The sequence below is a fragment of the Centrocercus urophasianus genome, unplaced genomic scaffold, assembly GCF_019232065.1.
Source record: "Centrocercus urophasianus isolate 14NV4802_14NV808 unplaced genomic scaffold, USGS_Curo_1.0 seq_21, whole genome shotgun sequence".
In the NCBI taxonomy this organism is placed as follows: Eukaryota; Metazoa; Chordata; class Aves; order Galliformes; family Phasianidae; genus Centrocercus; species Centrocercus urophasianus.
In genome coordinates this window covers 5,522,804-5,549,744 of record NW_024884767.1, presented here as the reverse complement: position 1 = coordinate 5,549,744, position 26,941 = coordinate 5,522,804, and the positions used below count along the sequence as shown (strand labels likewise).

Here is a 26,941-nt window from a genome sequence, read left to right as displayed (position 1 = left end):
CATGAAGGTGCTTATAGCTGCATGTTGTCTTGTTCTGGAAGTTGGCAGTAATGATGAGCTGATAGCAAGTGATAAAAAGCCTGATGGGAGGTAGAAGTAATCTCATGAGGGGAGTGGAATGAAGCTCCAGTGAGACACTTCTGTGTTAGGGGAAACTTTGCCAGGAGGGTGGATTTCAAAGTTTTATATTAAAAAGGTCAAACATTTGTCTATAAAAGCCAGCTACAAAGGAAAGCGAGGGAAGTCTGATTGCCTGATGTGCTATTTTGTATAACTTAGTGAATGTAGAAAACCACAGCGTAACATTCAGCATCCTATTCTGGCAAGGACTCTTGGAATGGTAACATTCTGGCTACTTTTGCTTTTCCACACCTCAGTCCAGCATAGAATGGCTCACTTGGAAAACTTTAATATAACACAGTGCAACTCATACTGTTGGCCAAATCAGTTGAATTAAGCACTCTCAATAGCAAATCCTGGCTTTCTTCATACACCTAGCCTCACCATTACATATAGTTTTGGTATTTCAAGCCTCAAAAATGCTTGTAAGATGGGAGTGTTTTGTTCTTATTTGTTTTGTTTATATATTCTTGAGAGTTTGTTTTCCTTTTTTTTTTTTTTTTTTTGTTAAATTAAGCTGGTTTTCGCATTGTTTCAGTATTGTATCAAGATACAATAAGGTTCTTCTGGGAAACAGGAAGATAGATATGTTACTTTCTATTTACATGTAACTACAGATGTACTTTAATATAGGTAAGTGAGGCACAATACATTTGGTATCAGCACAACTGGTTTCTGAGCATTGTTAGCAAGTAAGGGAAGTTTTAGTGTACAGATGAACTTCCATATCTGTCTTCAGGTAACTCCACGTTGAACTGTCTCCATATGGACATTGAGAATACACACTCCGCTACTTGCAACTGCCTTTGACACAAACTTTGGTTAAACTTAATGTATCACATTAATAGATGTAAAATTTTTGTTAAGTATTTCTTTCTCCATTAAAAGGTACAAACACACCCTAAAAATTGTACTTACATATATGAACTAGGACAACAAAATGTATTTACTTTGTGTTTTAGCAATTGTGTTTAGCAATTTAGTCATATGTTGACTTCCCTGAAGAAACAGAATAGACTGGATCGATTGGCCAACTATATGAGTTTCAGTAAGTGTTGAGTCCTGCATTCCAGTCACAACAACCCCAGGCAACCCTATAGGCTTGGGGAAGAGTGGCTGGAAAGCTTCCTGATGGACTGTAAAACTTATTTACAGAATACTGATGGACACTCAACTGAACATGAGCCAGCAGTGTGCCCAGGTGGCCAAGAAGGCCAAAGGCATCCGGGCTTGTGTCAGGAATGGTGTGGTGAGCAGGACTAGGGAAGTCATCCTGCCCCTGTACTCGGCATTGGTGAGGCCTCAACTTGAATACTGCGTCCACTTTTGGGCACCTCAGTACACAAAGGACATTGAGGTGCTGAAGGAGGTCCAAAGTAGGGCACAAACCCTTGTGAAGGGCTTAGAGAATATGCCATATGAGGAGACACTGAAGGAACTGGGGCTGTTTAGTCTGGGGAAGAGGAGGCTGAGGGGAGACCTTATTGCTCTCTTCAAATACCTAAAAGGTGCTTACAGCGAAAGCAGGTTGGCCTCTTCTCATTGGTGACAGGTGACAGGACGAAGGGAAATGGCCTCAAGTTGCACCAGGGGTAGCTTTAGGTTGGATATCAGGAAAATCTTCTTTACAGAAAGGGTTGTTAAGCACTGGAATGGGCTCCCCAGGGAGGTGGTTGAGTCACCATCCTTGGACGTGTTTAAAAACTGTTTGGATGCGGTGCTCAGGGACCTGATTTAGCAGGGGGTCGTTAGAGTTACGGCAGCATGGTGTGGTTGCTGTTGGACGCAATGATCTTTAAGGTCTTTTCCAACCTGAGCGATTCTATGATTCTATGATTCTGATTTTAAATAGATGATAAACTGAATTTCTTGATTTGGGAAGAAATCTAAAAGGAAAACAAGAAAAGTAATGGTAGTAACTACTATCTACTGCTGAGAGCAAAGGAAAAGGAATTAGAGATTATGACTTAATCTCATGTGTGACTATCACATATACAAAACTTCAACTTCTGTGCTTAAGGAAAATGATATAGTAAGAATCATTATGAGCATAAGTAGGATGATAAAATGCTAGTCAAAAAATTATAATATTGTTAGTATTACTTTGGCCTGCTCAAGAATTTCACCCATAGAAAGAATTTTTATATTATCCATGTGGATGCTTATCAGATTAGATCATTAATTACTACTAATTCAAAGATAACTGCATAGTTTCTAGATAGTCAGGAAAACATTAATACGAGCTATAGATATGAATATTATGTTTTGCAGATGTCAGTGCACACAATTACGGAAAAGATTATGAGAAACTCTTTTAAAGGGAGTGTAGCCATAGGACAAGGGATAATAGCTTTATTCTAAAAGAGGGGAGATTTAGGTTTGATATCAGGAAGAAATACTTAATTGTGAGGATGATGAAGACCTGGCTCAGGCAGCTCAGAAAGCTGTGAATGCCCATCCCTGGAGGTGTTCATGGCCAGGTTGAATGGGGCTCTGGGCAGCCTGATCTCCCTTCCAACTCAAGCCATTCTGTGATTCCATGATTATATGAATATTCGTGGCACAGCTGCTGTGACAAATGTAGTTCAACCAACCTCTTGGGCTTTCTAGTCTTTATGCTACAAAACATTTAGTAAAGCATTTTTTATTTAATAGATCTTCCTATGGTGAGGAGCAGCAGAATGAAAGAGATGGGTCAAAAGCAAAGCAGCTGCATGCACTGCACAGAGCCCAGGCTTCAGGCCTCTGTGTTCCACGCCCTGTCTTTGCCTCATTGTTGACATTGTTTTATTACTCCTGGCTCCAAAGCACATGTGCTTTATGTCTGTTTAGGATTATCTGTGTCATATCAGATATACAGTACAGATATATTTCGAATGGCAGCCGAGTAATCTGGTATTCACGCTTTAAGGAAGCACTGACAGTTTTCTGGAAAGAAAATAAAGAGTCTCTATACCTTTCTCACTATTTATGGAATGCAATAAAAGGAAGGTTTCACTTTCAAGGAGATTACTACATTTTCCTCTATTCTTGTTAGGTCTGACATCAGGATTTGATTCAATCAGTTGATGAACTGGGACAGGCTGCCCAGGGAGGTTGTGGATTCTTTCTCTGGAGACATTCAAGTCCCATCTGGACTGTAGAGCCTACCTGTAGAGGGTCTGCTTAGCAGGTAGACTTGATGGTCTCTGGAGGTCCTTTCCAACCTCAACAATTTTGTGATTCTGAGTTTCTGTGATCCCATAGGAGGACATGACATAAGCCCCCACCGCTCAGGAGAAGAGGACACAACACACTCACACCCTGCTCTTTTCTGGGATCCTTTCTGCCCTGCTGCCTTACATCATCACTGGATAGCAACAAAGCCAGCATTAAAGATACAGGCCTCTGAAATTACCTTTGATCATCCACTCAGAAGTGCTGGCCATGACAATCATTATTCACTAGAACAGGATAAAGCATCCTACAAAGTTTTCCTAAACCAACACTGTGAGACCTTCTACACTGTGTTTGAATATTGTCATGATGACTGATTCCAACTTTTAATTAAAAAAAATGGAAGAAAAGAAAATAAAGAAAAAAAAGACTTAACTGTTAAATTTCTAATCAAACATTTTATTGGATAAGATGTAGTTACAGTATAATTTAGGTCAGTATGCAAACAAAGTGAAAAAAAATCTTTTCATGCATTGGATAGCTAAGTCTATACTCAAAAATCCCATTTTTGGCAGAAAGTTATAATTACAATTCTGGATTTTTATTAATTTTACTTTTGACTTGTTTGTATTGGTACTCTGCCAGGAAAAAATTCCAGCCAAGATAGATATCATTTAATATTAAGTACTGCATTATTTTCTTCTAATTTGTGCTTAGCTATTGCAAATCTTTCTCGCAATATAAGCCAAGCCATGTTAGCAAAGCAGCTAAACTCTGTGTGCTAATGCTCATTGCCAGTTTGTAGTGGCATGGCAACCTGGAGCAATCTGAAAAGAGATGTTTCCAGGAAGAGGATGATCTTTATTTAAATCAGTTAATCTTTAATCCCATAGCTTCTTCCATTCTCTACTATCAAAAAGAATTAATGAACTAGTAGTACAGTCTTTGGCTTCCATTTCTAAAATAAAATCCATTTAGAAAATAAAGTACAAGTGGCAGTGGAGACCAAGAGATTGGTAATAATGTGTTTTAATAAAAGGAGCACCAGCCTGAAACGTAGGAGCCCTTGAATGTGCTTCCCAAATTAGGAAGTATGTTGGCCCTACACATTAATCTTCCCACAGCTTTCATCCCAGCTGTCTATAAACCAGAGATGATAATATCCATCTGAGAAAAGTATTCTGAGGACTGACAGGCTGGTGATAGTTTGTACTGCTCTAGAATGAGCATGAATACTTAGAGGCTGTACGAACTATAGAAACCTGAGTCATTAAAAGTAATTCATTCTTGGTTTTTCAGATATTCTATTCAGATATCTTACCATAATGCTCACAAGCAGAACATGAATGCTTGTGATTGTTTGGAAATTTCTTTACAATGTATTAACTTAAAAGTTACATTACATTAGTGGAAATACTGCATTTCTTCCTTCTTCCTACAAGTTTTTTCAAAGCATATTTTTAACTGTCAAAATTTCTGTTAGTTTAAATATTTCTGAATTTGCATAACTCATATCCTAAAGATACTATTCACTTGTTTTTTATATGTCCCAAAGGAAAGTTAGGATAGGTACACTTTTTTCCAAGGGACTAGGAAAATAACTTGAAATGAATTTCACACAAAAATAATGTAATTTGGGACAAATTACCTTTTGACTCTTTCTACACTGATTCCAATGCAAAACTTCAGCTGGTCCAGGAATCTCATCATCTCTGTATCTCTCCACTACATCCTATCCTGTATCCTACCTGGAATACATTTACTCTCTGTTTATTTGCAAAGCAAAGCCCTTAAGGAAATGTGTATACAAGTCATTGGTTTGTAATTTTGATACTACCTGTTTCATGAGGAAAAATGAAAAAAAGATTTTGAGATAAGCAAAGGAAGACTTTCTGCTCTCAATGCATGCAAAGTCCAGATAATTTTCTACAAAACCCTTGCAGAAAGGGACAGAAGAACAGATGAGTTAATATAGGATTGTGTTCATTACAAAGCTCAGCAGAGTTTCAGGGATAGGACTGGAATTCGTCTGTGGAGAGCAGGGGAGAAGCTTTGCTACCTGTTGCAAAATGCTCCACAGCAATGGGCCAGAGCATGGCTTAAGAGTACAGAAAAGTCTTGATTTCTCTCTGACTCAGCTCAAAGATAAATAATGCATGTGAGGTTGGAAGGGAGTTTATTCTAGTTTATTCCCATTGTCTCTCATCTTCCCATCATGCACCAAAGTAGCACTTGGCTCTGTCAGTTATGATTTGTGTGAACAAAAAGTTGTATGTCTTATCATCTCAACTTCTTCATGACCTCCTCTTGAGTCTCTAGCTATAAAAAATTGATACCTGCTTATCTGCTGTCCAACAACTGCCTTCTACTGTGTCTCCTTGGTGTCCATTTCTTGTCCCAAATCCCACTTTGGGGCACAGAATTTATTTTTGTTCTCTGTTTATATGGAGTCCAATACAAAGAAATGCTAGCCCATCCATGAACTCTGGAGTACTACAGTTAATAAATAATAGTTTCTTAGTCTTTGGGAATATCTAAGGCTAAATAATTGCTAGAAATTCTCTTTTACTGAGAAGTAAGTATGCAGGTACTTAGCTCATGCGCTTGATCCTATCATAGCTATATTTCTCAAGACTTTAGAAGATGTTCATCAGCAAAAAAAAACCAATGTAATAAAGAAAGGACAAAGCATTCCTTATCATTAAAGGGCAACGTGGAAGTCAAAAGTTCCTTTGAAAAATATGATTTATTTTTACCTGTTTTTGTTGTTACTGAGTTTTTGCTTGTTTGTAGAATACAGGGCATTTCTATTTAATATGACATTACAGGATGAAAATATTGAAACATTCTACTAACTAGAAATAATTAGAAAGCAGGAACCTCACTTGTGTACAGTGAAACATCCTCTGTAATCACACTCTTCTTTCCTGACCACAAAAAAAAAAGCCCTCAGTAGCCAGTGTACTAATTTAGACCCTATTGGTAGGGAGCGTGACCAGATCAGCCCTTTTTTGTTCACTAATGATAATGTAATGACAGAATTGAAGACAGACCTACAAGTATGTGTAGTCTTTCATGAAGTAAAATTTTCTGTCAAGTAAGTTGGCCAATTTGGCTAATAGCAGGTGGTTACAAGAAAGCTAGTGTGAAAATAACAAAGCTTTAAAGGACAATAACAGACTTCATGGTGAGGATCACTATTTTTCTGTTGTCTTTCAAATGTTAGGAATGAAAAAAAGTTCCTGCTTCAGCTTCTGGCTCCAGAAATGCACCAGTTTGCCTGTTAAAATGCCAATTTGTGTTTCCTGGATCACAGATGATCAATTGTAGAGATACTGGAACATAAGAGATACTCAGCAATCAAAATCCTCAAGAGGATATGTGGGTAGTTGAGTGGCCTGCAGTCTTACTGTTTTCAGCCTGCTTTCTCTTTATACAATTCTTTGAAGCACAACCACAACATGAGGAAATCTTTTCATTTGGATAAACTACGCTCCATTAGATCCCGTGTTTTGTTTGTGCACATGCATATGCACACACAGACACAGAGGATGCCACTGTCAAACTAAAGTCTTCTACTCACCCTGCTTTAAGAAGACATTCAAAGAACAAATAAAACTTTTCAGTGTGGTTACCAGTTTTGCAATTGAAGTTCTAATAAATCTCTGTCACTAAAACTTTCCATGACTATCTTCTAACAGCAAAACAACACATCTGAGAATTTAAACAAATAATAAGCTGACAGTATGAGTTGATTTGATGCTTTTTAAAATCCAATTGACCTTCGTCAAGGCAAAGGCAAAAGATCAACACTTGACATTTTGCTCAAAATAAAGAAAACATAATTTAGCAATTTTTATCCAACCATGGTTAGCTTCAGCTCCACAGTTGCTCTTTCCAGATTCAAATGATTTGCAGTCCTCACATGCATTAGAAAGCTTCCTGAAAGACCTGCAACTAAGTGGTTATGGTCAGATCTCATATTTAACTGTTGACACGTTCCCCTTTAGAGAAAAAAATCCATCACAAAAATTTAGTATTAAAACATTGGCAACATTACACTTACAAACCTTCAAACAAACTGACTGTTGAATAAACATGACAGTACAGTCAACACACTCTGTAAATCCATGATTCTTTTGTAAATAGAAGGAAATACTGAAAATCTCAGATAATTTAGTGCTGTGAGATTACAGCCACACAGTGTTTCGAGCAGCTTAGATATTTATCTGCTTGCCCATATAAATCAGAACTGGCAGAGTAGTGTTGGAAAATAAAAAGTTTCTCTGAGTTAGAGTCAAATCTGAAAAGGACTGAAATGTCTAAAAAAATGCCTATTGAGAAACAGGATGTATTATTTGGTGTGCAACATAACACTAGTGTTACACCACAACTGCTGCACCACGGTAGTTAAGTGTGAACAGATGAACTGCTGACATGTAAAATAATATCAGGCTCCTAAAATAGCATTTTCAAATCCCTGATCACCACTAATATTCCCTTAATGCTCCTATCATGTACAAAATTCATCTCTTTGACCAGTGGGCTCAGAATTGTGCATAGGATTTAGAACAATATGCCACCAGTATTTTATATGCATAATGGTGTTAATATCGCTGCTGGGTACAAAATTAGTGTCACATTTGCATGCTTCAAGTCTGTATCATGCTGGTGATTTGAAATTGTCCTGCAGTAAAGAATCACACCTATTTCAGCTTGTATTCCTCCACTATATGTAGGTTGCACTGAATGCGATGTCACATATTTATTTCCATGGAAACTACAATACATACAAAAAAAGCAATGCCACTGTTTCATAGAGAAAATTCTCAGCTGAAAAATATTCAGCAGTTACCACCATTAGCTGTGCATCTTCACTGGCAAAGAAGCTGCATATTGCACTCTTAACAATCTGCACCAGAAGAGGTGGCCCACTGTTGCTGCTGCTACCACTGAAATGCACCACTCACTGACTCACATCCACTGCTTGGTTTCCAGAAGTGTACAGCAAGCATCAGTGAATGTCAGTGGGTGCCTCTTTTTCTGCAAGGAAGAATTCACTGACACACCTTTTTCTTCATTAATACCTTCATGTCAGATGCCATTCTGTCAGACTGTCCCTCTGCTGCCATCTGTCACACAGCAACAACATACAGTGGGACACCGGTGGGAAGTTCCACCTCTACTGTCATTCCGCCAACATTATCTCTGACAGCGGGCCAACAGTATAAAACAGGAGGTATTACTTTTGGAACAGCCCTTGTATGTAACTGATGAACTTCCAGCAGAAATTCTTTTACTATTAGTATCTTAATATATAATTTTGCATTTAGTGTTGTTGAATCATACACAAAAAATCTTTTAAGTCATTCCATGTACTAAAAACTGTCTGTTTAGCTGTATGTGATACTTCATTCCTCCAAATCTTGGTGTAATGAAAAAGTTGTACTAGCATTTTTCTGCTTTGGTCATAACAAAAATCAAGCTGAAATTAGTATCAAGACACATTATTTAAAAATATTATTATTTCTCCAATTTTTATTCATCCTTAATCCTTTCTGTGTGTGTGTATGTGTGTGTTTGTGTGTGTTTCAGTATGAAATACTTCCTTTGAGTTGGACAGATACTGCCTTTCTTTTTGTAGGCTAGGAGATAATTGGTTGAAGTAGTAATTGATAGCTATATTTTATCTTACTTTTGAGGGATTCCTTGCTTACTCTTTTCCAAAACACTTCTAAGTAAGAAGCAAACTTTATTTTCATGTCATGTTATTGTTTCAAAACCCTATTGTTTCTTTTGGCAATCTATTACAGTTCATAATAATAATGCTGTAGAAAAAAGGTACTCTAAAAAGAAACCATTATATCAATTTCTTTTAGTCTAACTCCCTCACAATCTGAACAACTCCTACTCATTATTGCCTATACTGGCATAATCATTATTAAGTGCACTTAGTGAACAGCTGTCCATTGGAAATTTGCATTTGCAGGCTATTTGAATGTAGGTTAACAGAAGAAAAAGAATTCAGTGCTATTAGAAGAAGCTGCCAAAGATTGCTCTCACTGATGGTTTCAAGATGATTTTAAGTGTAACATGCACACAATAGATGAGAATTTCACTAGATTATTAATCTTTTTCAGTGGTCTATCTTTTTACTCTTTAGAATTTCAGATCCTCATTTTGGTTGTAGCACACAATAATATTTTTATCCATGACCAAAGTCCCTTCATGTTCTATTCTATGAGGAATATATTGCTTACATGATTCAATTTTTTTTCCCCATTCTTCTATACATTTTTCATACCCCTAAACTTTCTCTTTTCTTTGAAACTCAAGAAGTCTGCCCATGAATGAAGGGTGGATGATGGTTCAATAACTCATATGCCTTTGATGCATCAGCTGGATGGCAATCCAAAAATCTAAACAATTTCCAACAGTAACACCTGTTCAAAGTGTATTGTATGTCAAGGTTAAAATTAAAATACAAGAAGGACAGTATGATGCCTTTAGTCCTTCGGGAAAAAAAAAAAAAGAAATCAATCTTTACTGAATTTAGAATTATTAACTTAAGAATAAAAGCTTATCACGGTTTCCCCTAAATTGTATATAATTAGCGCACTGAATAACAAAAAACTCTAAGAGAGATAAAAGCAGTAATTCCATTCGTTCTTACTACAGCAGTTGTTTGGAGGCCATCTAAGACATATATAAAATTAGGGAAATAATGGGAGTTTTTGCCCTCAAACATAGTTTTACTTTTATTTACAATGAAGACAGCAAAAAGGCATCTTTCTCATACACTGATATCAGTTTTGTACAACAAAAAGGGTTATTGTGTAGGAAATACCTATCCGCAGAATAGATGAATGAGTCATTCCTCTAGAAGCTATTAAAACCTGATCTGCATTTATTTCACCTTTCATGAATCATGAAGTGATTTCAGATCATCCTTCATAACATCATAACATGATGATGTCAGCATGAAGATAGGTATGTACACAGACCATTCTGAGGTACTGAAACTTGAGAAACATTATATCCATCACTTCACAGTCATCCCTGGAGATGGCTCACATTGTATCCAACTTTCCCTGCCTATAATATTTCCATCTCTTCAGGATTTATCATTAGTCTTGCAATATTTTATGTTTTCCTAAAAGCTCATGTTCTCAGTGCTATATTGTTGGTGTTGTTATCCATTACAAAGAATAGCTTGAGAATAGGGCTTTACATGAGTCATATCACCAGAAACATAGAAAAGTGGCAGACAGTACCTCTGGAGGTACTGCACTGATCTGGTCAGTTGTCAGTGGTGTTGCCTAGATGAGTTTTAATATTCTACAACATTGGAGATATAAAACTTCTCTGGGCAGGAGAATTAGTCATAGCCAACACAGGTTCACAAGGAGAAAATCATCTTGAAGTACTTGATTTCCTTTTATGACAAGGTTACCCATGAGGCTGACCAAGGGAAGCCAGTAGCTGTAATATTTTTGGATTTCAGAAAACAACATTTCTCCTTCAGGAAAAGAAAAATGTCCAGCATACAGCTAGATAGAAACACAATGTGATGGGTAGAGAACTGGTTGACAGATTGGGCGTGAGGGGTAAGAGTAAATGGGTAACATCAGCCTGGCAGCCCTTCACTGGGGGGGCTTCTCAAGGCTCTGTTTTGGGTCAGTTCTTTCATGCTGTCATAAATGGTCTGGATGCAGTACTTGAATGCATACTAAGTAAGTTTGCTTAGGAAAGTGAATTAGGAAGAGCTGTTGATTCTCTCAATAGTGTGGAGGCCTTGCAGCAAGATCTTGACAAATTAGCAGACTGGGCAATCACCAACTGCATGAATTTCAACAACAGCAAGCGCAGATTCTACTCCTGGGATGGGGTGACTCTGGCAGATGTAGAGACTGGACAACAGTCCTGTGTAAAGGGATCTTGGGTTCTGACTGGTTTGGGTGCCAAAATATCAGGACATAAAATTATTAGACAGTGTCCGAAGCAGGACTATGAATATGGTGAAGAATCTAGAAGGGCAAGATGTGTGAGGAGTGACTGAGGTCTCTGAGTGTGCTCAGAGCAGAGTAGGGGAGCTGACAGGAGCCCTCATGATGGCTGCAACTCCTCACAAGGAGTGGAGGGCAGTGCTGAGCTCTGCTCTCTGTGACAGTGACAGGGCCTGAGGGAACCTGGGGTGGGGTTAGTAGCAGGCTCTTCTCTAGAGGGCAGTGGGCACTGAAACAGGCTCCCCAGGACGTTTGGACAATGCTCTCAAATTCTGGATTTGGATTTTGGGTGGTTCTGTGTGAAACTAGGAGCTGGATTTCACAATCCTTGTGGATCCCTTCCATCTCAGGATATGCTACTACATATTCCATTAGTGACTTTCTCACCTGGCTAAATAAGCCCTGCTTTACTCAAACATTTTTCAGAGGATAAATTTCCATGCCTCTGACTACTATGGCAGTCCTTCTTTCTACCCACACCCTCCACATACCTTGCGAACTAGAAGTCCCAAAGCTGCACAAAGTATTTCAAGCGCAGCCTCTTCTGCACTGAGCAGACAGAAATTAACTCACAAAAGTTAAGCCAGCCAAAACCCTCCCACAGCACCCCAGAATTGTCTTATCTACAGTAGGAATACACTGCTGCTCCACACTCATCCTGGCACACTCTCACTCTTCAGCAAGATCAGGGGTCAGATATATAATATCAAGGCTGAAGACATTCATAGCGTACTACAAGAGTGTAACTGTGCACATCTCTTTACTGACCCTTGTGAGGTTTTCCCTCAAATTTATAAAAGTCTTCCTGGAGTAGTTCTGCCATGTGTTGTGTCAGCCATATCCCCTGGTTACTATCAACAGTGACTGGGAGCAGCGCTATGTCCTTCCTTTCCATCAGTCGTATTCTCAATTGCCACTATTCTTCAAAAATGGTGGTGGACTCACCATTAAATAGCCAGTTCTTTCAGCACTTCTATATGAATCCTTTCAGCATTATGGATCTGGGTATTACAATTTTCCTATGTAGAACACAGCCCGCTTCTTCCCTGCTGTTTGCTGCCTGTCTCCATCTGAAAGTGAGCCAGTGAATGAAGAAGGCTTTGACTGCAAATAACAATGCCAAAATAAACAAACAAACAAAAAGTGCTCAGCTTTTATGCTAATCACAAAGAAATTCATTACTTTCTACACATAAAAGCCACATTCTTAACTTCTGAATAGCATAAGCTGGCAGTGCTCTATCAATTAATCTTAAATAATAGTACAGAACTTAGTCAAATTTAAAGGCAAAATACAGATTAATTCTACATAATGATTATACTGACATACTTCTTTCAGCTGAGTTATTGAGAAAAATGCTACTTATGGTGACAGAGAGATTACAGCAATATAAAATGAAGAGGCAGATAATTTGTTAAAGATAAGAAATCAAGTTGGTTGCTATTTTATTCTCAACAATAAGAGAAGTCTGTTGTTACTGACAAAGCCAGAAGATGAAAAGAATGTACCTGATCCCAAGTTCCTTTCAGTGGATAAATTTCCACTGAATGTAGCAATTCATCTTACAGATATATTCCTTTTGTTGATTCCTACTATACAATTCTTACTATTACTACATTTCTAGGAGAATGATTAAAACTGCTTTTTCATCTTCTATCTTAAAAAATAATTTGAGTATTGGGAGATTTTTCCTGAAATGTATGTTCAATATGTATATTCTTCAAGAAGTGCTGATGGAACACAGTAAATGCTTGAAGACCTAACATGTAATTTAATACCAACATTTGTTTTTTTAAAAAATGCATTTATTTTCTTCCTATTCTTAGTGGGCAAGTGTTTTAAGTAATCTCTTTTTCTTGAATCTACTTGAAAATCCAGTAAAGTCAAAGCAGAACGTATCTGCACCACCATAACCAAGGAACATCCAAACCAGCAATGCTTTGTTTATGAAACTACATACTTTTTTGCTTTGTCTTATTTTCTACTATAGACTGATATTTGGATTTATTAATTAAGGACTTGTGTAGATAAAGGAAATATTTTCCAGTAATTCCATAAGTAATTTGATAGTATATTAATAACAGATTTCATTAAATAAAATAATGGTAATCATTAATTAGAGCATGTTTACGATGGAACATAGAGAATAATAATTTCAGGAGGAACATGAGGAAGATACATAGAGAGTGGGCTATAAAATTGGATGTTTTGTCTTGAGTCACTGAATGATCATCAAGGTTCTTAGGTGCTTTCATAAATCTGGACCAGTGCTATTGCCCAATGAGGATTACAAAAGTTTAGCTGCTGATGTCAAAATGTGACAAGTCTCAAAAACTGAAAAGTTTTCTCTGTCTGCTCTACATTAGTTCCTTTTACTGCTTGGCTTCAAATAAATGCACAAATGAATGTACAGTATTTCTTAACTCCAGCCAAACTTGCAGGGCTGCTGACCTTAGAAATAGTAACTTATTTTTCCATGATAACTTGCTCAATTATAAAACAAGTGAACTGTCCTTATTATACTGTTTTCTTTTGTTGAGGTACACTATGTTTGTTTCAAAGATAAAAGAAGTCTCCAGAAACAGTGCAGGAATGTACTTGATCACACAGATGTCAAAATGCAAGGCTTGTTGTAGATGCTTAATTTGATTCATGCACTCTGCTGACAGAAAAGGGTTTGGTATTATTTGTACTATCTCCATGTGAACAAGCTTATGCAATTTTCTTGATGTTCTGCTTGTACATTATCTTAACCTGGCAATACTACAACAACTTCACTGTTTTCTGTCAGGCTTATCTATAGAGCATTGTCTTTTCTGCAAAACCGTGAGGAAGCCTTTTGTGACCCAGCGTATTTACTCATGTCTATCCAGTACTTGATTTTCTTTGCCTTTACATACTGCTCTGAACAGAATTGTGTTGTCCATCTGGGACTCATCAGGAGAAGGTGCTTTAGGAAGATGCCAGAAGGAACAGGAAGTGATCATACAGCTGTACCCCTTTCAGTATTCCCTGGCTATTCACACACAGTTAAATACCAAACCTAAGGAAAAAAACTATACTATTTGCAATTGGCACTGGTATGGGTTTAAGAACTGCTTTTTGTTGTTGGTTTTTACCTTTGTTGTTTCCAATGTATTACTACTACATGTTTAACTTTGAATCTCTGTTCTCTTTTTGTTATATCAATGATGTGGTATGTTTTTTTTTTCATTTTGTTTTTGCCTCTGAAACCTTAGGCATTTCTTTTGCCACTATTTTTTTTGTTGTCCCAGAAACAAGGTATTCCTCATTGCCATGTTGTTTTGCCACCATGTCTACTGTTTTCTCTGAGATTTTATCTCCTTTCTACCTGAAATAGTGCTTGCTCACATTCCAGTTAGCCTCTTGTTACTCTAATTATTTAAGTCTGGAGAATGACATCTGCTTTTGCCAAGGTCAGGTTTGGGTGTGCACCTGTTTAGCAGGCTTCTGTATATCCAACCTGTTGCCAGCAGGAACAGGGCAGTGATTGTCCCCCTGTACTCAGCTCTGGTGAGGCCGCACCTCGAGTGCTGTGTGCAGTTTTGGGCCTCTCACTGCAAGAAAGACATTGAGGCCCTGCAGTGGGTTCAAGAAAGGCAGCAAAGCTGGTGAGGGGTCTGGAGCACAGGGCTTATGAGGAGGGGCTGAAGGAGCTGGGGTTGTTCAGTCTGGAGAAGAGGAGGCTCAGGGGAGACCTCATTGCTCTCCATAACTACCTGAAGGGAGCTTGTAGTGAGCTGGGGGTTGGCCTCTTCTCTCATGTAACTAATGGTAGAACTAGGGGGAATGGTGAAGGGAGTTTCAGGCTGGACGTTAGGAAATAATGCTTTTCTGAAAGAGTGGCCAGGCAGTGGAATGGGCTGCCCAGGGAGGTGGTGCAGTCACCAACGCTGGAGGTGTTCAAGGAACATTTGGATGTTGTGTTGACGGATATGGGTTAGTGAGAGCTATTGGTGATAGGTGGATGGTTGGACTGGATAATCTTGTAGGTCTTTTCCAACCTTGGTGTTTATGTGATCTGATCTTTCTTGTTAAATGTACTATGGGCTTTTTAAACATTCATATATGAAATTCTGAATCTTTTTCTCATACTGTTACTTATTGCCAATTAGCTGACCTCTAAAATTCTTTCTTGTCAAGTCAACTTTCTGTCCAGTTTGGAAAAACAACTGCTGATTCCAGATTTTTCCAGGGTGTTTTGGGAACACTTATTTTATATGTAATTCTTTTGCTTAATGTGGTTATGAACCATCCTGGTGTGCTCAAACACAGAATGGGAAGACACTTTATTCATTTGTGTGTCAGCCACAACAGCTGGATTTTTTTGAGTACTGTGGTTAGTGATGGGTTACCTCGTAGTCTTGGTTTGTTCTTCACTTGATTTAAAATTGATGAAAAATAGACTTTTGATTCTGTTGACATGTGGTGGGGATTAGAACAAGGTACAGAAAACTAGAACAGGGGCGCTCGGGTGTACCTAATGCTTTCTAGTTTGCAGCGTGCATATATTCTAAATTGTAAGAGAGTATTGAGGGGTACAGTGCAGGTTGCTGGAAGTACAGCCAAAGAGTAATCAAGACCATAATGAAAAAGGATGATGATAAATGAATTCAGCTGAGCAGCCTCAGCTAAAGTCTAACCCCAACCTCTCTGTGAACAAGGGGAAGAGATCCACCCACCTCCCTGAACTTTGGATCAAGCTTCGATTGAACTGTAAATATGCCAGTGATTACCTCAGCTATTCAAACTAGAAACACCCTGCACATCTCATGAAAAACACAGTGATCTATGCTATTAGTATAGCATACACAAAATGGTTTGTGAAATCCTAACCTTCAGAGAGATACACACAAGACAGCAGCTTGTTCCTTCCCTTTAGACACCAACAAACAGCTTGTGAATAAACCCATTAAGAAAGAGGTAAATATTCCTCTCTTGTTCTGCACTGAAAGGGTCAGGAGCATCACCCTTTCACAAGAGAGCACAGGATAGACTTCAGTGACACAGGTGCTGCACAGATGGAATAATCAGGAACGTGCCACTGAGGAACTCCAAGCATCAGATATCTTAAGCACAGTCTTTCACTCCTTTTATACTTTCTAAAATTATTTTGAGATTTCCTACTTTTAGCACAACAGAAGGGTAAGTTCTTAAATACCTTTTAAACTTTCATTTCGGCCTCAGTGAACAAAGGGGGCATAGCTATCCCGATTTTCTGGGTGAAGGTTTACTCAGAGACCATGTAAATCAGCCATTGTTCTCCCAAGCAGCACTTCGCATGCTAATTCCTGAAGTTACAGAGAAAGGACTGTCCTCCCTCTTCATGCACATGAATAGCATGCACTGTAAGCTCCTCTCCAATGGAAACCATTTCTCACAGGAAGAGCTCAGAAACAATTTGTCCTTAGGAGAAGATTTTTCTGTCAAGTACATGTCCTTGGAAATGTTTGTCATGCGGCTAAACAAGTGAATTGGATAATACACAGTGCTTTTGCAGTCTCCTGAGCTGAATCCATCTGGATAACGAACACATTTAACGGGCTGTGCCTCTGTTTGCAGGTCTGTAACTCTTGAACAACAGGGAACAGGTCTCTGCTCCTTGTAAAACATTTCTTGTTCTCTTTCCTCTTGGGGAAGAGTGTTTAATGTACCTGATGCTAAAGAGATACCTTCTCCCTTTAATAAATTTATATATTATCCCTTTGATAAATTTATATATTAGAAAGAAGTTTATATAATGTCTGCTAATGAAAGGTAGACGTCCTATTATATCTCATACCTAAAATTTAAAATATTAGCCAGCAAGAGAGTAGACATCTTAAATTTTTGCACGTCTTTTCAATAAAAGAAACAGTATTTTATCTTTGAGTTTTTGCAGATTGTCCAATGCTAGGAAATGAAAAAAGAAAAGTAACATATTTCTCCTTTTAATAACATACATTAATACATTGATAAGTATTGATGTAATTTGATAGAAATATGTCTGCTGTGGGGGTGCTGTATCATATCCTGCAGACCAGCTGCCACTTACAGACATTCTCTAGATTCTACCTTCTATCAGGCTAAGAAGCCAAATGTCATCAGATACAGAAGAGACCACAAGAGACCACATGGTCATCAAACTCTCTCCTGAACACCATTCACATCTGCTTGGTAAATACAAGTTTCTTTCTTAGGTGGAGAGTGAAGGAAACATTGCTAACAGAAAGACAATGCAAGCACTGGCACTGCTACAGCTATAAAGCTGAGGCTGTGCCCCATGCATAGAACCAGTGAGTCAGAGGGTAAAACCTCTAATATTTGGTGTTTCAATTTTTCTTTTCCTTAGAATGATTTCAAACAAAGCTGCTGAACATACACAATTGAGAGCTGAGATGCAACAGAGGAAATATCTCTGAGAAATGCCATGTTATAAGTGGTTCTGTGGTGTTTTTGCTGTCACTGGGTGCGGTGGACAGAAAAGTACTGGTCATGGCAGTACAAATTATGTCATAACGTCAAATGACACAATAACATCTATAGAAATTCCTGTTTTTTTCAGTTGCATGAAATTATGCATGCAAGTATTTCTGACATTCTAAAATCCATAAAAATTAGCTTTAAGAAGAAGCACACAACTCTGAATGTAATATCTATGTGGCAGTTACTGAAATACCTTTTGCATGGACCAGCAACATAGACAAGAGATCAGTCAAAAACAGCAAGAACTAGCCAATAAGAGTAAAAATAAGCTATTTCTACTTCAAAGTACATGATTTGAAACAAAACAACATAAAGACATCAAATTTAACAACTGAAAAACTTCATATAGATTGAGAAAAGCAAATTTGCCATCTCAGTTTTGTCTGGATTTAGATAAAATCCTAACATGCACTTCTCTGTTATCAGTCCTGACTTGCACATTATTCTAGGCATGTTCAGTGTCCATTTCTCATGTCATCTGCTATCATACTGGACCACTACTTTACAATGCTACAATAAATTTCTGCCAAACATTGTGGGACTCGCATTTTACACAACTGGCTTTCAGCATCCCCTTTCACTTCTTGCTGCTACTGCAGGTATGAAAATCTTGAAACTTGCAGCATGCATTAAAATAATAATTCCATGGCTCTGCGCCATTACTTGGATAAAGCAGTCATATTCATGCTACTGCAAATTCTGTGGGGCTTCACTTATGCTCTCAGATTTTGCAGGGGGAAAGGAAAGGGAGGAGACAAGCAAGGACACTGTGGCTAGATCTGAAGAGCTGTGACCATTGCGCTGCAAAAAAGTTTCCTAAAATGCAACTTTACAGATAATTACTGAAGAAGATCTACTCATGTAACTTCACAGAACTGAAAAAAAAATCATAATGAATTTGTACTCATATATGCCAATATATGCAGAATAAATAAATGAAAGTTGTATTGAACAATTAAACGTATTACAAGGAGAATAAACTATGGTTATTTTTCTCTGTTTAAATAACTGTTTTTGACTGTGATGATCATTTTGAAAGCATGTAGATTTTTTCCTTATGGAAACCCTCCCATTTTGATCTTACATCTAAAATACACCTGTTTTGAAAAATATTTTTATTAAAAATATAAATATATATACTATTTTGAATTCTTCATCATTTTACTGTTCTCATACATTACAGGTGCTTTCCCATCCATGATATAGTACCCTCTGTTCTGTAAACAACTCCATAATGTGCACTAGGGTGCTCAGTTCAGTGAAACACAGAACTGGCTGATTCAATGGAAGCCTTTCTTCAAAGGGCTGTTTTTATTTTTTGGGGGAAGCAATCATAACATCTAGTCTGCATTTGATTTTTTCAAGGAAAATATCTCAAATTAGTCCATGTTGAATGAGAAAAGCCAATCCCCAAGACTCACCTCAAAACAAAAAAATCACTGTTACAGTAAAGCTTTTTGTTTCTGTGTTTGCTTTTTTTTAAAAAAATAGAATTAACACATAATGAAAATTTAAAAAATGTGTTTCTTTATGAAGGCTGCAGAAGCTTCAGTCTTACTGCTATAATTATCTCAGTAACATTACATAAGTAAGGAAGCAATTTTCTTTCCCAGTTTATAAACTGTGAAATTAAATGCATGCAATTGTGGCAGTTGTTTCAAAACAGTGCACCTCATGCATTAACATGCCTTCTAGATGTGAATTTCAGAAACAGACACACATCACCATTAGGTCTTATAGTGTGGCACATGCAAGCCACTATTTGTTTCTGCATTTTGCTCATCCCAAACACCAGATGTCTGCAGGACAGAAGGAAGCAGTGGTCACACTTACCTGCAAGCTATTGAAGATGATGAAGAAGACCAACATCCAGAGGTGCCGGTAAGCCACGTGCAGTCCTCCCCACAGCCAGGTGATGGAAATCAAAGCAAAGAGGTACAGCACCAGAGGGATTTCTGGAAAGCAGAATCAGAGGCTTTCATTTGGTGTGAAGAAGCACTTTTTAAGCACTATACAGGCAATGCACAGCCATGTCCCTGAGCTAGGGGCAAAGCCTGGAGGGTGGGATGAATTCACCGGATGCACAGCAGAGCTCCTGGAATTGAGGGGAAAGGGGAACAAATGTTAGCACTGTTCACACAGAAAACAGCAAAGCTCTGGCTTTTCAGTGTATTCTGATTTACTGTTGCTTTTCCTGCAAATCAAATATGAGTATGAACCCAGCCTTATAAAATGTCAAGAGAGTATCTCTGCTCCATTGAGGAGTCTGCCAAAGACAAAATTTGCACTGATTAACGGCATTCACATTCACAAACAAACATGCAAATCTGGCCTAAAGCCCATATGTGGGGCAGCACTTCACATCCCTCTCTGTATTCACAGTGTGAGGGATTTCAGGAGCACTGTCATGAAGGTTCTTGCATGAAGCAACAGAAGAAAGCAGCAGGATGTTTAGCTCTCAGCCCCAGCCCGTCCTGCTCCTGACACCGAGGCCCCAGTTCTGACAGTGTTCACGACAAAGTCCATGTTTGCCTGGTCTACAAGCTGAGAGGAGCAGAGGTGCTGTGCAAAGCATTGCCCCTCTCAATGCCAGCCACAGTGCACCAGTGTAGAGTTTTGGGGAGGCACTGTTTGAGAAACTCACATTAGAGCCTCCTTAAAGTCCCCAGGTGAAAAGGAAAAACGCCTCATGGCCTCAACAGACATTTAACAATTTTCTGTAGTAGCTACTAATATGCACAGCTAGCAGCACGATTCTTTCACAGCAATTAAAAATGTAAAGTTCTCTAAAGCACGAGGTGGCATATTAAGAAATCAAGCATTAGGATTCCTTTTTATCCTACACTGCATACACAATGAATCTAAGTACTTACCAGGCATGTACTTAACAAAGTTCATAAAAATTGGCAAGGACCTGACAATCTCAAAATGTCTGGTTACAGAAATAACCTAATAAAGCAAAATAAAAAATGAATAAACTTACATAAAATGCTGAGTTTTTTAGATTTATCTTTCTGAAGATAAACTCAGTAATTATCCATAGAGAAAGTCCTTGGTTTACTTACGAACAGATATTAAGAGAAAAATATAATCTTTCTGTTAAATACCAACATAATTTAATAAAATTTAGCTCTTTAGAAAGCACAAATGATGCAATGGACTGGCAATTAATGATCAATAATGTAGGCATACTCTAAGTACCGTGCAAAGGTCAAAGTTAACATTGCAGAGAACTTTCTCAGAAAGTTGAAGTAATGACTTGGCTATTGCATGACACTGCAATACTGTTCAACTCAGGTGGAGAGCTGGGAAGAGCAGAAAGGAAGTTACAGGGGGACAAACTGCGGGCAGGCAGAGCATGCAAGAAGAGCTCGATTGCTGCTTTTACTACACAAAAATCACATAAGGAAGGTTACCACAATATTAATCATGACCTTACAGCTCTAGATCATTAGACATAACACTGAAGGAGATGATCAATAAGCTGTCTAGGTCATATCAAACACTTTTGATGTACAATGACCTGACTTTACTATCTTCAAATGTGTGTGAGGGATAGCTCTGATAAATTCACCCAGCAGAGCTGAATTAGTTCAGGTAAAAAGAGAATTAAGCTCACTAAATCTAGCAAGATCTCTAAGAAACACAACTTCAAGAGTAACTCAGATAAAGGTTAACGTAAACAAATGCTAATAAGTGCAAATGAATCAGTTACAAATTTTATATATTTGGTAAAATAATAAAAATGGCATAATGATACCTGTCTTTTGCCACATGCTGAATATGGGTACACTGAATATTATGCTTTTGTCAAGAGCAATTGCTTCATTATCAGTACTGTAAGGGATTAACTCAGACGTGGACTTTGCCAGTACTGAAAGTCTCAGCTGCTTGAATTCCCTTCACCCACATTCTTACAAGACAATTTGTTGTATTCTCATTTACAAAAATCTTTAAAAACTGGAAATATATCAGAAAATTTATCAGAAAATCATGAACAATTCACCTGAAGTTTATTGAAATAGCATTGCATAAAAGAGGAGGATGCCAATAAAAAGGCATGGAATGATCCAAAACAGTCTAGTTATCTGCGCTTTCCTTCACACGGAGAGGAAACTGACAACTCCTCTGAAACAAACAAGTCTATTTCTGGACAGAAGTAACTTCTCTTACAAGAACTGTGCTCTGAATTCAAGTGCAGTAGTCATGCATACAGTACTTGAAATAAATCTCAGAAGATAAAAGACTGCATTTGGACAGCCAAGTCCTTACCAGCGTGATGTAGGTGAGGCACTGTCTAGCAGTTTTGTTGGGCATTATATACATTTGAACTGTGATAGCTCTTTTTTACATGATTAACATAAATTTTTTTAGTACTTGGACTGATGAAAGGTTTTGTTTAAGCAACAGTCAGTCCACCTCCTCCTTAAACACTTCTGTATCTGTATCAGTGTATCTATCCATACAGACATAATGTATGCACATGTCACCATCCTGACTGTTCATAAGTCCTGAAACATCTCTTCCCTTTTCCTTAACTAGAGGTTTAAGAGACAGTGGCAGAGTTGATGATTCCATAGAGATAAATGCAGTTCATGCAGCCCTAGCTGCAGCTGCTCAGTGTATGCAGACTTAGCACAGTCCAGGCTGGCATTTGACCAGGCGAAATTACACTTTATTTACCAAATAGCTCTCTTTGCCCATGGTCTCTCACTTCTTCCCAACTGCTGAGACTTTGTTTATTATTAACGTATCTAAAATCTGATTTTTTTACTGCAATGTCTGCTGTTGTAAGAGCTGTCCGACACTGTAATCATTTTCTATGGGCAGTAAAACTATAATTTTACTACAGTAGGGTAGTCCTTAAACACTCTAGATTTTTGTCCAATAATTTACATGAAAAAGATGCTGCTGAGAATATGAAACAAAGGCTGCAATATTCTCAGGACATGTTTGGATTATAAAATTCATGAACCAGGAAAAGTATTGAAATGGTAGAAACATACAATTTCCTTAATGAGAACCTTGAAGGAGTTGTACTGGGAGAGAAAATTTATCGAGCTTTCCTTCCAAGAAAGGCCAAAAAAGCTTTCCAAATGCAGTACTGTCCCATCATTTCTCCTGTTTACAATTCAGACTCTTCAAAACCAGACAAAGTTGATTTCTTTATATTTAGTAATCTTCAGGGCACTTCTACTTCACTACCTCATCTGTTCTGCTCTTGGAGATCTTGGATTCGTAGATGTATTTTAATTCGACGTAACCTTTAAACACAGCTATTCCTGAGGAGTGCACATCAATTGTGATAGACTAAGTTGACGGCGCCTGCCACTCCCCGTTTTAGAGGGTAGCGGCAGGGCAAATCCTTTGCACGTTCAGCCAGCTGCCTGCTGTACAGAGGAAGTGGTTCTTCAAAAATGTCTTCTTGTCAATCCTGTGCTTTACAGTTAAGAAAACTTGCACTTCGGCGGAGAAAAAACCTAACAGCTGAATGAACCAACTACTTGCTCGAACGGAGGCATCGGAGTCAGAACAACACAGAGTCATGAAATCATAGAACAGGTTAGACTGGAAAGGACCTTAAAGATCATGAAGTTCCAACCCCCTGATGAAGGCAGGGTTAAACAAGACCTGTGAAACTAAGATCACTAATTGCTATGGAGCAAACCTCTAGCTCTACTAGGAAAAGTAACTGAACTAGGAAAACAAATTGCTTTTATAGATTGCCAGAATTGCAGCTGTCTGCAGGATATCACAATTAGTCCTTTCAGAAAATCACACCCAGTAAGATAGGTAGGCTTTGATGAAGTTTTAGAGTTTGGTACGCATGAAGTAGAATGAACCTCCCAGTTTGGCCTAGATCATATACTTTAGAGGATAATATGCTATTATCTTCCTAGAAATGACAATTGAATAGAAAACAATATTCAGATCCTGAAATTGCCAATTTTCTGTTTCTTTTGCCTGAGCAGTTGAAAACCACTCCTTAATGTTACATACTTGGCCTTTTTCATCACAAAACGAGTTTTAAGCTGCCAGGTAGAATATCTGAAGGTTTTCTTCTTTCTTTTATTACCTGTTAGAGACAGCATTTCCCAGGAATAAGAATCTAACAGTGAAAAGTGTAAATGAAATAGAAATTAATAAGCCTGGAAATATTAGAAAATATTTAAACTCTGAAGTATAAAGCTGAACAAGTGCTTGCAACCACCTAAATGACTTAAAAATGAAAAATAAAGAATATACTGCACATTGCTAACATATCAAAATGTATTTTTACCACTGTTCTGGCTCACAGTGTGTCTACAGCCTGAACTGCTTTTTTTTTCCCTAAAAATGGAAAGGTCAATAAAAGAATCAATTAAATAATACAGCTTTAATGATCTTTTGGGTTTACTATCAATATTTACTATATTTATACTCCTCAAGTTTTTAAGATGATAATACAACTTTAATTGCTTTTCGTAGTTCTTGGCTAGACATGCAGACCTGCTACAAAACCTGGATAATCTTACCTAACATTTTTCCTAGATGACTCAGAAGAATGTGTAACTACTCAGACTGTCACTGTTTCGTGGGAGACCTAATCTCAGTAAAACATTTACAGACTATTGCTTAACAAGTCAGGGATCATAACTACAAAAATGCCACAAAAATCTTTTTCTGAAACTAATGACAGTGTTCCAAGTGCTGCTGGCTCCTTTTTTGATTTCTTTTGACAGCTACTGCTTTTTGACAAGGAGTTTGGTAACAGGATTTTGTGGCCAAAATAAAGAAGTTAACAAGACTTCCTCACAGAGCTCAAAGGAGAAAGTTCCGACACCACCATGCAATCAGCAACCCAACACAAAACCTCTGATTCCAGATTGTAAATGTTAAAGATGTGCAGACTTTAACACAATTCGATACTGCAGACTGGAGAGCTGGCAATAAATGTTCACGAAATCCGACTCGAAAAAATTGCTCAGAGATAATTTGCAAAAATACAAAGTAGCAAACCTGATAAAATATTATCCTTGGTTCTTTTTTTCTTTTTTTTTTTTTTTTTTTTACTCTGCTACTTTTTTGTGTGTGTGTTTTTTTTGTTTTGTTTTGTTTTTTTATTCTGAAATTAAAGAAGAGAAATGCTTATCACACACACGAGAAGAACAGAGTCTATGTCACTGTTAAAAAGCATAAAATACAGGCTACTTCAACATTCACATTTAATTTCAGGTTTTTGACAAACTTTCTTACAAATCTTAAAGATACTTCATGGTATAATCAAATGAAAGACTAGGCTTTATTTTATTTTATTACAACTTATGCTGTATAGAGAACATGGCACATACCATGGCAAATCCAAGAAGAAACGAAAATGTACCTCCTCATCTTAATACAATAAAATTATTTAAAAGTATTATGCCAGATGGTAAATGAATGCTAAGTTCACAACTATATAGGCATAAATCATGCAAATTAACTTGTTTCTGCAGAATTCTTTAAAGGAAGAAAGCTAATTTGAGCATGTGAAGCACAGTAAAAACACAATTTAAATTGCATGAGGGCAGGTGATTATTTTAAGCTATCTTATTCAGATCTTTGTTCTTGATTTCAGCTTGTAATTATGCTTGTGTATTTTGTCTTTAGCTATATTTTTAAAAGCCTCGGAGGCAAAAATTTGTTTTTCTCCTAATTGCAAAAAAGAAAAGCCCCTTGAGCAATACAAAAACTAAAATATTATCTGAAATAGAACTGCGATGAATACTGTGAACACTGAGGTGGCCAACACCTGGCTCCTGATTCCTAGATCCATATTGTCATCTCTGGATGAAAGCGTTCTTGGCACTCACCATTCTATTGCTTCTTTCAGGTAGATGATGTGTATCTTAAAATTCAAGATAAAGATTGTAGTGTGCAAGCTTACAGGATAAAGAATACATGTAACAACAAGTTTAGATGTATATTCTCATTTCAAATCAAAATCCCAGTCCTCAGCAAAATTTCCTGAGTGCAGAAGCATGGTTGGAATGTCCTGCACTTGCATTTTGGATGGCTTGTTTCTTGAGAGGATCACATGGTAGTAGATATAGATGGGTTACCCTGAATGATGTGTTGTGGCTGGAACTGAGTACTGCTGGGATGACAAATATACTAAGGAAATTTATAGTAGGGAAGACATGAAAAGGTAGTTATAGTTTTAAAGCTAAATATTTAAGGTATTCTTCACAAAGTTCTATTATGGCAACAAAAGGCTTTAATCTTTAGATTTCTTCTGGCACATTTACAATCATGATACCTGAATCAAGAACAGTCTACTGCAGTATTTATGCCTAGGGCATGAAAATTAAGTTATGATGTTCCAGAAATTGAGATCATCCATTAATGATGGTATTATTAGAACAAAAATACAGGTGATTTTTCAACTAAATTTTTTTCCTTATATTTTCAAATCTTTGCAAAATTATGAAAAGTTAACAAACAGTTGGAAAGGAAAACAATAAATACTGGACTACTATCTTTTTTATTTCCAATTTTTGTACTTGCATATTAGGACTGTCAAGAAAAAAACAGTCCCCTATTTATATAGCCCTATTCCAACCTCCTGTTATTACAGCCAAGTACAGCTATCCTGCTTTCAGACCACCTGAGATCTTTCAAAAACAGTCTTTCTTGCCACAAACTTAAATATTAGTTCACCCAGAGGCTGTTTATCTAATGCATGCTCCTGACTTGGCTGCTGTCAAGGCTAACTTTTGAGAAGTTGGTTTCTATATATAGAAGAATAATCAGTCAATAAAACATATTTGCTGAAAAGCCGACAGGCTGATTTAGTTCAAACTGGAGCCTCTTTTCCAGCAAGCCTAATGCATATATTTGAAAGAGGACACTGGGGTTCAGGATGACATCCTCTTTAAATCAGATTTCACACTATTTTCCAGCACTCTTTTTTTTTTAAGGAAGAAACATTGCCTGTTTTAAAAGATAATTCATTCTTGACTCTTCCATTGCCCTTTCTTCTAGCACTCTATTGTGAAGAAAAATTCCCTGCCCTGAGCAAGCTGTATCAACCACAGCGTGAAACAGCACAGCTAGTATTAGAGTGATGCTGCAGTGGTAAAAAACAGAGAAAGCAAACTCACTTATCTAGTGCTCCAGGCAGGGAAGTGAAAAGTGTGCACGCTGCATATTCC

General features: G+C 37.6%; 1 protein-coding gene across 1 annotated transcript in view; it reads right to left on the bottom strand.

The window, feature by feature from the left end:
* ADGRV1 (adhesion G protein-coupled receptor V1) overlaps positions 1 to 26,941 on the bottom strand; it is a 267,806-nt gene that overhangs the window by 25,783 nt on the left and 215,082 nt on the right. Inside the window, exon 88 of the mRNA XM_042822761.1 lies at positions 19,602 to 19,723. Coding sequence (XP_042678695.1) covers positions 19,602 to 19,723 — 122 coding nt within the window. The remainder of the gene's footprint in view (positions 1 to 19,601; positions 19,724 to 26,941) is intronic.